The sequence below is a fragment of the Prionailurus viverrinus genome, chromosome C2 (genome assembly GCF_022837055.1).
Source record: "Prionailurus viverrinus isolate Anna chromosome C2, UM_Priviv_1.0, whole genome shotgun sequence".
NCBI lineage: Eukaryota > Metazoa > Chordata > Mammalia > Carnivora > Felidae > Prionailurus > Prionailurus viverrinus.
The window spans coordinates 91,077,732-91,089,797 of NC_062569.1; the positions used below are offsets into that span (position 1 = coordinate 91,077,732).

At 49.8% G+C, this 12,066-nt stretch overlaps 1 protein-coding gene across 1 annotated transcript in view; it reads left to right on the forward strand.

Annotated features, from left to right (window-relative positions):
- Positions 1–12,066, forward strand: part of SEMA5B (semaphorin 5B) — a 120,569-nt gene that overhangs the window by 68,059 nt on the left and 40,444 nt on the right. The window contains exon 2 of the mRNA XM_047876281.1: positions 10,110–10,310. Coding sequence (XP_047732237.1) covers positions 10,157–10,310 — 154 coding nt within the window. The 5' untranslated portion in view covers positions 10,110–10,156. The remainder of the gene's footprint in view (positions 1–10,109; positions 10,311–12,066) is intronic.

Sequence of the window (12,066 nt, forward strand, 5' to 3'; positions counted from 1 at the left end):
CAGGAGCAAATCCAGGCTCCATGATTATAAATACAGAATGACTGAATGCATTAGAGGGTTCCCATCTGGGAATGATCACTGGAGCAGCCTGAGCCCTGGTGAGAAGCTCCGGAAGCTATGTCAAATAATGCCATTTTCCTGCCTGGTGCACTGAGACTGTGTAAGGGAGAGGCTCTGGAGCCTGACTGCCTAGGTTTGGATCTGACTACCAGTTTGACCGTATGCAAGCTACTTAACTGGTTGATGCCTCAGTTTCCCCGTCTATGAAATGGGTATGATAATAGTATGTGCCTCACAGGGTTATTGTGTGGATTAAATGGCATAACGAGCATAGAATACCACCTGAGGGGCGCCTGAGTGGCTCAGTCAGTTGAGCATCCTACTTCAGCTCGGGTCATGATCTTGGGCTGGAGCCCCGCATCAGGCCCTGTGCTGACAGCTCAGAGCCTGGAGCTTGCTTTGGATTCTGTGTGTCTCTCTCTCTGCCCCTCCCCTGCTAGCATTCTGTCTCTCTGTGTCTTTCAAAAAAAATAAAATAAAACAGTAACAAAAATTTTTTAAAAAGAATACCACCTGATGTATGAAAACATGTCTCTGTTGTTGCTATTTACTTAGTTTTGGATCTCCCACCACCTTCCTGCCCAACCTCGAGCTAGGTACGCTCCCCCAAGCCTCAGTTTCCTCATCTGTAAAATACGGGGTTGAACTAAATGATCTTCAAGAGCCCTTCCTGTTTAACTTTTTATGATCGCCCTTTTCCTTTTATCTTCCCCCTGGGTCTCACTGCAGTTGGGGGGGTGTGGGTGGGATGGCAAGGACTGCCCAAGGCTGATAGGGCAAATGCACAACCTGGAGTTTGCTGGGAACAGACAGAGGAGAGGAGAACCCAAGCAGGGCCTGGCCTGGCCAGAGAGCATGGTGCAAAGGCAGGGAATGAACTTGACTGGGACAGGAGGAGCATCCCCACCCCCACTCCCAGGTTCTAGAGCTGAAAAGTGCTAAGTCTTTCTGAGCCTCTGTCCTTCCCCCACCTGGTCCCAACCCTTCCCTCTGGGCCCCAGTCGCCCAGATGGTCTAAATGGGAAGAAAAGAGGAAAATCCGTATCCAATCTGCTCTATTCAGAGCAATGGGAAGGAATCTGCATCTCAATTTTATCTTTGTGCTGAGCCTGGCTAAGCTTTGCCCCCCAAGTGGTGAGTGATGGGTGGGTGGGAAGATGGCATTGGTGGCCCCCGTGGGGGAGTGAGGGGCACCCCCGCGCCTTCCCCTCCTTACCAAACCGCAGACAGAATGCATTCTTTCCTGCTCTTGGTTTCCCCCTGTTTCCTCTTCTTTTCTTTTCCTTCTCTTTTTCTCCCTCTTTCCCAGGCAGGCAGCCAAGTGGGGACTTTGAATGGTGGCAAGAAGGGAGGGGCCGGGAAGGAGGAGCAGCAGTGCACCCTTCCTAGAAGGTACTCAAGGGCTCCTGGGCTGAGCTTGAGGTGGGGACAAACAGAAGCGTCTCATTCTCTCCCACCCACCCTGGCCCCTAGCTGTACAGCCTGTGCTGGGGGGTGGGCTGTGGCTGTCAGTGCTCTGGCTGGGGTCTGGATTCTGCCCTGTCTGTAGGCAACCTCTGGAATTTCCTTCTCCATAGCCGCTCAAGACCTGGAAAACTGGCTCCCACAGCCCAAACTCACAGGAGACTGATTTGCAGCAGGAAGTCAGTTTAATAATTTATAGCCAGAAAGTGCTCTCCCTGGTTGGGAAGCCAACTCAGGAAACCAAATTAAATTCTGAAGGCTGCTTGGAGAGTGCATGGAGTTAGGGCTCTGGAAGGTGCCAGGAGGGCTGAGGCCAGTTCTCCTCCAGGGAGGACACTGTGTGTAGTGGCCTGTGTCTACAGCAGACAGTCTCAGGTTCAAATCCCTACTCAGTTATTAACTGGCACTAGGACCTGGGGCATGGTCCTCAGCCTGGCTAACCTCTGTTTCTTCATATCAGCTATGAATGATGATCTTCGAACGATGATCACAAGGGCATCTCTCAGCTTTCTTGCCAAATTGCCATCAGGTCTTGCAGGGAAAGAGCTTAGCACAGTACCTGGCACTTCTCCATACACAGCAACCATGCTTATTTAAGCCCTTATCTTTAGGGTTGTCTTTTCCTTTCCAATTACTCTTTTTATCAATCAAAAGGAAAGAGGTCCCTGGTCTCTCTGGAGAGGACCCCCTGGCAGTAGCAATTTGAGTGGTCTTCCCCTTTGACTCGTCCCTATGACACACCCTCTCCTACCTGATCCCTCAGTCACTCCCAGCCTTTTTGCAGGGCCACTGCCTGCAGTTGAGCTGATATGTCCCCTGCGGGGAGCAGGTGGAGCTGAGATCTGCCTTGCTCCAGGCGTGGGGCTCAAGTCTCTTGGAGCAAGAGGCACACCCACTTCCATTCTCTGAGTTGCCCTGCAGACTGGTGGCTGCTTTAACCTATTGCTGTCACTCACTGTCCACTGCCACCCAACTTCCCAAAGCACAGATATGGCCACATCCTTCCACTGCCCCAGCCACTAACTAGTCTTCTGTTTCAGCAGAAGGAAATCTCGCAACGCTTTAGGTTTAGTCTCGCCATGATTTGGCCTTGGTCTTCCTCTCCAGACTCAGCTCCCTCTGCCCCGTTCTCCAGCCTTGCTAGATTATGTGAGGATGGTCCAGGGCCAAGTCTTTGCCTGTGCTGTTTGCCATTCCATTGTTCTGGAATGCTCTTTGCCCGTGATGGCCGGGGAAGCTCCCGCCTTCTTTCCTTCAAGGCCCTATTTGAGTTCTCCCTTCTGCAGGAGGCTTCTTAGACCTCCTGCCCCTGGCATTCCTCTCTCTCCCTTTCCCAGGTCACCTTGCACCTGTCTCAGGCCCCCCTCATCATCTGTTTCCTGTTCATCTTGCACTCAGGCCTCCATCTCCTTTGTAGGACTGTAACCTGCCGGACACTGGGACCCCTTTGTTCCTCCCGGCACTGAATGGCTTGGTGAATGAAGATGGTCTCCAGTGCAGTAGTTCAGCTTCTTCCCTCTGCAGGAAGGTCTGGGCAGTCAGCGCTCCAGCAAGCAGCATGGTCTGCTTTGGGCTTTTGGGGGGGATTCAGCCTGCGCTCTCTCTCTCTCTCTCTCTCTCTCTCTCTCTCTCTCTCTCTCTCATATAACACACACACACACACACACACACACACACACACACACACACACATTCCACCCCTGTTTCCCTCTTCCTCTGCCCCAGAGAGAAGAGCAAAGGTCCTTGTGTAACTGGGCCTTCCAGCAGGCCTGGCCCTGGCCCTCCGTCCTTCTCTTGCTTTCTCTCCCTTGCACTCAGCAATTTTATCCCCTCCCCCGGTTGCAGCTAATCCTCCTCCCACTGTCTGTGCTGGGAAAGTAAGCCCTGGAGGAGTCCCATGGAAGGCGAGGAGTCCTCAGGGGGGTGCATGTGTGGGTGTGCGTCCTCTCTCACACACAAGCACATGCATCACATGCCTCCCAGTGTCATCGGAGTGACCCCATATCGAGGACCACAGGGAATTGGGGCAGCAGCGAGAGAGAAAGCAATGGAAGCTCTGGCCAATGATTTAGGAAAATGCTTTCCTTATCACTGAAGCTTTCCCAAAATAGCAGGAGTCGGCTGCTGCAACGTCTCCCTTTCTCCCCACTCCTAGAGCACCGTACCACACAGTGCCAGTGCCAAGTGGCTCCACGACAGGATGAAGCACAGGCTTTCTGTGCTCCCTTACCTGTCCAGGCCCCAGCTCACTGTGTCTGCCTTGTGATATATTGTTCCTTGGAGAACTGTCTCCTCTCTTATATTAAACTGTAAGCTCCCTGAAGGCAGGGACCATACTTTTTCAAGGAGTGTTCCCCCATCCCTCATTTCCCCCATCTGTACCAGAACCAGGACATAGTAGGTGTTCAGCAAATGCTCAGTGAAGTATTGTATAAATGACTGAATGGATGAATCTGGGAAGACATTTCAGTGACTAGGGAGTGTTTTATGTACACGAATACATTTTTACAGGTGGATTTCATAAAGGGCCTACTTGTGCCAGACATAGTTCCGAGGCAGGGAAATATTAGCCCAATTTATAGGTGACAGAACTAAGATATATAGAGACCTGGTGGCCTCCTGAGCTCAGGACTTGCTGTGGTAACTACAGCCCTCAGGAAGATCGAGAGGCCTCTGCTACGCACTGCCGGCGGAGAAACTCCCGGATTATTTTAGTGTCAGATCAGACAAATATACTACAAATAGAAATTCCTGTTTGTCATAGGCATATTTGGGTATAAGAATGAAAACCCAAACTGTATGGGATAGGTTGTGTATCCCATGCTGTGTACCCTGGGGTAGCTGCTGTTCTAAGCCTGTTAGACAAAATAACTCATTCAATCTTCATAACACCTCTCTGCAGTAGGTGTTATTCTCCCCATTTTACAGACAAGGAAACAGGCACAGAAGTATGATGAGCAAACATCACAGAAAGAAGTCTGGAGGAGGGCAGACCAGAGCTGCCTGATTCTATTCATCAATCTCCCAGGTCCCACCTATCTTTCTGCACCACAGTCTGGATCACGAGGCTGAGGGATACTAAGTAATGTAGCATCATCCATCCTAGCTACTGGCCACTCTGGGAGAAGGAAAGCCCTCTTAGAGAGCTTCCCCACAAGCCCTACCGATGACTTCCTCACACATCTCACTGGCCACCCCTGTCTGGATGGCTTTGAGCAGGGTACCTTTCCCCCTAACCTCCACCGACGCAGAGGCTCCTTTAGGAAGGAGGCGGTGAGAATGGGCACCAAGGACGCAATACTGTGCAGGCAACTCCTGGTCTGACACAACTCTGGCTGGCTTAAGAGAAAATGGGAGATTTTATTACAAGGATCCAGGAAGTCGGCTGATGGCTCATGGTAGTAGAAAGTAGTCAGGCCTCAGGAAAGGGCTAGAATTGGGAGTCTGTTAGCATCCCAGAGAGGCTCTGCTGTCTGTCTCCTGTCCTGGCTCTCTGTCTTCAGACTCCCTCTGCTCCCCTCCTCAGCCCACATGACAGGTAAAAGATGGCCACCCCACAGGGCCCATGTTGCTTGTTCCAGGTTCCTCTACAACACTGACTTGACTTGACCCTGGGGGTTGGATGGGGGTTACAGCCCCAAATTGCCATGAGAGAACATCTGATTGGTCTGTTTTGACATGACTATCCTTGGTGCACGCAGCTATGGTGGAGTGGGGATAGGCATATGTAAGGCTGCGGGGGCCTACCCCTTTGACATGTGGAGGGAGGGGGGAGATAATTTCCAAAGAAAGGGGATTCTCGGGAGCTAGAAATTCACCCCCCACCCAAGTATCTAGAACTCTGCTCACAAAGACCAGTCCTGTAACACTCAGTGATGTGGGGATTGACCATTCCCTTTTTTTCAGTATGGCGCCCTTGACTTTTGTTGACATTTGCTAAGCCGCAAGCCCTGGCTCATCGAGCTCTGCCTTGACCACCAGCACCCCACACCCCAGCCCCACTCCTCGGTGCCCTGCTTCTCTCCTTCCTTTGTACCCCTCTTAGGGTCTACTGGCTTCCTTACTAAGGACAGAAGGCGTCCTTGAAGGTGATGGCAAAATAGGCCTGTGCATGTGCCCCCGTGGGATCCCCGAAGTCAGCACCTTGGCCCATACCTGCATCCCTAAGGACTGGAATGCTCATCTGAATAAAGGCTGTTCCTATCTCCTCCCTGCTTAGCCTTCAGTCTGTCTCTCTCTGGGGGCTTTCTGGTCGGTGTGCTGTGTACATGTCCATCCACTGCTCTGGCTCTCTATTCCTTTTTCCTCCCTCACCTGAGTGGAGCAGATCTGGATCTAGGTCCTGCCCCCAGTCCTTCCCCACCCCCATCCACATGCTGTGTTCCCTTCCCTTCCCTTCTCCTTAAAGAGCAGGCATGCTGTGCTGGGGCCCAGGTGGACCAGGTGATGGTAATCTAGTAATTATTGATTCCGGAGGGACTTGGAGGACATATTTACATAAAAACCATAATGTGAGTGGAGCTTCTGCTGTGGAAATTAGGTACTTTAAGGCCTGGCTCCTGGGGGAGGCAGGGGCCAGGGGAGGCTTGGGAATAATGAAGGGAGGGTGGCTGTCACACTGCCTCAGATGAAGGGCTGATGGCCGATGGAGGAAAAGCCCCAGCTAAGGTCTAAAAAGATGATATTTGCATAGGCATCAAATATCACCAATGAGATGTTATATCAGTCAGGGTCCCCCCCCCCCAGCCCCGGAAACAGATGGCACACTCAAACTGGGAAATGGGAGGGCAGTTTAATAAAGGAACTATTTAAGAAGGTGTGGGAAGGGGTTTGGGAGCCATATGGGACTGCTCACTGGGCTCTACCCTGCCGCCGATAATGAGGGGCTGGCACCACCCCAGGCAAAGAGAGGAGGGGGGAGCTTAACTCTGACCTTCTGTGGGGGGATGCGGCTGCTCACCCAGCTGCCTCCTCTCTCTCCCATTCCTCCCATCTTCCACCAGTGTCCCCACTGGCCAAACAGAGGGAAGGAGTCCCCTGTTGCAGCCCAGGCACTGAGCACGGAGGAGGGGCAGAGTAGAGGGACAAATAGAAAGTATCCAGCACAAGTGTCAAAGGGCAAGAGGAAATTCCATAGCAGTGCCAGCCCCATGCAGCAGGAAAGACCCAGTTTAGCTCTCAGGAATAATGCCACGTGAGCGGCCATGTGAAAGTCACTCCAGGGAGGATGTCTGGGCCAAAGCTCCCTCCCAGAGGGTTTCCACTAGCAGGGGTGTCCAACCTCTCCCGGGGAGGGACAGAGAATTCCACATTTGAACCTGAGGCTGAGGGGACCAAGAGGTGCTCCAGAGACTAAGGCCCCCTGGGATGCAGGATGAGGCCAGGTAAGGGAGAAGGGAGCTCTTCCAGGTGCACCGTCCGCATAGTCACTGGGGTATTTCCTCAAAGCCTCTCAGCAACACGATGACAGGAGTTACCCCATCTCACACAGGTGTGAGGAAACAGACAAGAAGAAGTCATCCTACTCTCATTTTCCAGACCTAGAGTAAGGTAGTGGTGGTAGGAAAGGAAGAGAGGAGGGGTTAGGAGCAAAGGGTGTTCGAGAGGAATGGAACCCTAGGGGCCCCTAGTCCCTGCAGAGGTTTGTCACAGTCGTCTTTGGAATCACTCACCTGCTGGTCCCAGGACCCCACCTCCAGTGGAAGGGGTTCTGATTTGTCCCCACCTCCAGCAAGGAATCCCTGATCTAGTCCAACCTTTTATTTCACAGATGACGACTGTCACCAAGGAGGTCTATCGGTGGGTTAGGGACCTGTGAGGGATGTGATGTCAACAAGGCTTGGTGGGTGACACGTTGGATGGGCCAGGAAAGGAGGGAGGTGGGAGCTGATTCAGAGTGTCTGAGTCAAGCTCCAGAGGAAGTGTTGTGCTGCCCCATATTAGAAGTTTTAGGGAACCAAAACTAGTCTGGGTTTGTGAGTTCGAGCCCCAAATCTGACTCTGAGCTGACAGCGCAAAGCCTACTTGGGATTTTCTGGCTCCCTCTCTCTCTGCCCCTCTCCTACTCTCTTCCCCACTCCCCACCTCAAAATAAATAAACTTTAAAAAAATAAAAAGTGTTTGAGGTTTTTATTGAATGGGTGATATTAAACATTTAATAGTCAAAAGTGAAAATAATATAAAAAGGTGTATATATTGGGACACCTGGGTGGCTCAGTCAATTAAGCGCCCGACTTCGGCTCAGGTCATGATCTGATGGTCTGTGAGTTTGAGCCCTGCATCGAGCTCTGTGCTGACCTCTCAGAGCTTGGAGCCTGCTTTGGATTCTGTGTCTCCTGCTCTCTCTCCCTCTCTCTCTCTCTCTCTCCCCCCTCATCCCCCACTAGTGCTCTGTCTCTCAAACATAAATAAATGTAAAAAAAATTTTTAAGGTATATATTAAGGAGCATCTGTCATGATTTTGCTATTTATAGGTAGCCTGATTTAAAATTAGTTTGGGTTTATTTTTCCAGTGTCTGTTAATGCTCATACCAGCAATTATAAATATGTATTCTCATTTCCACCTTCTTTTTTACACAAAAGGTATCAAGCTAATACCCTGTTCTGCATCGGGTTTTTTCCAGTCACTATACCTGGAGATTTCTCCATATCGAAATCTAGGGAAAAATCCCCATTCTTTTCTAGAGCTGTGTAGTATTCCGTTACACAAATACACCCTCGCGTATTCAAGCAGTCTCCAGTTGCTAGGTGTTTGGTTGTTTCCTGTCTTCTGTTACTTCAAAGAATGCCCCCAAGGAGTAATCTTGTGCATAAATCACCTGGCACATGTACAGGTGCCTGTTTAGTGTATTTTTGCTTCTCAACTATCTCTGGTGAAGGAGCAGGTTTTACATTTCAATTTACAATCTGTCGCAGATGGATACTTACATAAAATTCAATAAAAGTGAATTACTGGAGAAATGAATTGACAAAAAAACTATGAAAAATACAAGCCTCCAAATTTTATTAGATCCAATAGACATAAAAATTACTCTGTCACATTACTATAAAGATTTTTAAACACTCTCAAGTTTCTGCATTTATCTTACCACGAAGTTGTCACAGTTTGTGGATTTGACACTGATCTGCGGACCGCACTTTGAGTAGCACTGGTTAAGACTCCCAGAAATTAGATCAAAAGGTACATGCCTCTGTCATTTTGCCAGATTCCTCTCCATAGGGCTTGTACCATTGTTGCACGATGGTATATGAGAGTGCCCCCTTCCCCACAGCCTCGCCGAGAGTGTCATCTGTCTTGGAATTTTGCTAAACTCATAGGTGAACAGTAGTAGCTCAGTCTAGGTTTTAAACTGCATTGTTCTTATTGTGAGTGAAAATAGCGTCTTAATTAATTAAAGTATTTATTTATTTACAGAGAGAGAGAGAGAACGCATGCACACATGCACAAGCAGTGGAGGGGCAGAGAGAGGGGGACAGAGAGAATCTTAAGCAGGCTCCATCCACACCGAACTGGCTGCAGGGCTAGATCTCATGACTCTGAGATCATGACCTGAGCTAAAATCAAGAGTCAGATGCTTGAGGCACCTGGGTGGCTCAGTGCCTTGAGTGTCTGACTTCAACTCAGGTCATGATCTCGTGGTTTGTGGGTTCGAGCCCCTCGTTGGGCTCTGTGTTGGCAGCTCAGAGCCTGGAGCCTGCTTCGGATTCTGTGTCTCCTTCTCTCTGCCTCTCCCCCACTCACACTGTGTCTCTCTCTCTCAAAAATAAATAAATGTTACAAAAAAAAAGAGTCAGATACTTAACAACTGAGCCACCCAGGTGCTCCAGTGTCATTCATATCTTTAAGCCCTATTTGTACATATATTCTTTGCCTATTTTGTACTGTATTATTGACCTTTTTCCTCTTGATTCCCAGGAATTATTTATACATTAGGAATATTAGCCCCTTGTCTGTGATATGTAATGCAAATATTTTTTTCCAGCTTGTCATTTGCCTTTTGATTTTGTTTGGTGTCTGTTTGGGGGGGGCATGCAGAAGTTTGAAGTTTTATGTAGTTAAATATGTCAATCTTTTCTTTAATAGCTTCTGGATTTTGAGTCCCGGTTCTTTATTCCAAAATTATAAAGAATTCTGCCTGCATTTTCTTCTAGTATTTTTATGGTTTTATTCTTAACACCTAAATCTTTTATCCAGTTGGAATTTTTCCTAGTACAGGTGTGGGTTATGGATCCAAATTTATCTTTTTACAAATGGCTACCCACGTGTCCTAGCTCCACTTATTAAGATCCCTAGATACCACCTTTATCATTAAAACTAATTTTACGCCATTTGGGATCATAATAGAAAAAGCTCTATAATTTGTCAGTTTTATCCAGAATACCATTGCAAGGGAAATTAGCTCTCCAGATATGATCTATAACTCTGTGTTACTAGAGCAGAGTAAACTATAAGTAACATAGGTAAAATGTAAATGTATTTAAACAAGCAAACACAGCCCGTGGGCCTGCCAACAACCATGGAGGAAACTGGGAGAAGTGGGCCTTGCTGAGGGAACTCATGGTGAGAGTCAATGTTTGCATTGCAGACCTTACCTGCCTGCCTCCGGAGCTAGGACTGCAGAGGGGCCCAACGATGGTGTTCCTGGGACCCCTAGCTGTCACCCTGTTGCCGCCCAGCCTCACACTGCTGGTGTTCCACCTGTCCAGCTCCCAGGATGTCGTCACTGAACCTAGCAGTGAGCAGCAGCTGTGCACCCTGAGGGAACACCCCACTGTGGCCTTTGCAGGTGAGAGCCACTTCCCACTCCGTCCTTTTTGCAATGGCTGTGCCTTGTCCCACTCGGTCCTTTTTGCAATGGCTGTGCCTTGAAGGACTTAGGTCTGAACTCAGCAGGGTCTCTTTGATGTTGGAAGTCCTGGGATGTTCCCCTAGGGATAAATGTTAGAAGGATGAGTAGCCATGGGCTGGAGGGGTCTGATTTTAGTCTCCAATTTATTTAAGCCTTCCATCCATGTTTACCTGGAGGAGGAGGGTGCCTTGCTCTGGCATTCCTGCTAGGAGGAGGGGTTGTGGGTACTCTGGGTAGAGTGGACAGGGGTTCATCGGCCATCTCAGCTCTAGCTCTTCTGGAAGCATGAGTATTTCTTAGCTTCGTTGGGGGGCCAGAATGAAGATGACTCACTCCTTAGGAGGTGCCTGGAGATCTCTGGAAGGCTTCCTTCTGCTCTAAGACAGTTGCAGATGCCTGTCTTCAGGGCCCTGGGAACCCACAGGGAAACGGGTCCTTGGTGACTGATAACTCCCTCTGTCTGTCAAGGGAGGGCATGAGAGTGTCCTGTTAAAGTGTTTCCCAAACTGGGATTTGTGACTCACTGGGCGTATTCTGAGAGGCCTATAAATTCTCAATAAGGGTTTCTAAAATTAATACATACAGTCGATGATAATCGAAAACCAAAACAAAACATAAATACCAGAACATGCGGGATGTTCTCCCATGACCTGTTGGCTAGTTTGGGGCTCCCTGGTGGTGCTAGGACCACATCAGCACTTCCGAATCCGTCACCTGCATGGCAGCTCACACTGGGATCTGCGGATGTAGCTTCAGAGGTCCCCAGGTTCTTAAGTCTGATAGACACCTGCCCTATTTCCTCATCACAAGTACCCTGGCAAGGAGGCAAGGCAAGGACTGTCACCTCCCTTTACAAATGGGAGGGCTGAGGTGTAGAGGGTGGGAGAGGCTTGTCAGAGGCGGGCCTTCACGTTGGGCACCCAGTGCTCTTTCTACTCCCCGTGGCAGAGCGATCGGGGCTCCACCTTCTAGGTGCCACGGGCAGGAGGGTGAGGAGCCGTCCTCGGGATTCCACACAGCTAATCGAGAGGGCAGAGATGGAAACCAGAGCAGAAAAATAAATGCCCGAGTGCGAGGCTGGCATGGGATTTGGGGGATAGGAGGGGTGGTATGGATAGGTGTTGGGGTTAGCAAGGTGGGGAGGCTGGGGCGGCTGGGAAGTGTGGGATTCCCAGCTGTGGGCTGGCTCCTGCCTCCGGGAGGAGAATTTGCAGCTGTCTTCTCAGTGCTGTCTTGTTTGAGCTGGGATCCAAGGCTTTGAAGGCTTAAGTGGATTAAAGTAAATTAGCAATGTCCTTAAGCCTACAAAACACGAGTACACTCTCAGACTTCTGATGGCTCCCAGCGTGCTGGTGGCTGTCACTGAAGGGAAGGACCAAGTGCGGGACAGAAGGAGCAGGACTCTCAGGGCTATCCTCATCTTGGATGCCCCATGGCAACTCCTAATGAACCATTTCCTCTGAGGGGCTTTGCTGGAGGCCACTGTTGGCCTGGTGGATTCTTGGGGCAGGTACAACGGAAGGAGAGCAAGAGAATTTCTGTCCCCCAGCCAGGCTGGTCTGTACTGGAGCAAACTAGATAGGGGGGTAGGGGTAATGGAGAGGTAGAAGATGTGTTCCTTGAATGCCTGGCTTCATTCCCACCATTTTTTATCTTAAGGTGTATATTACTTGAATGAAATAACCTCCTTCCC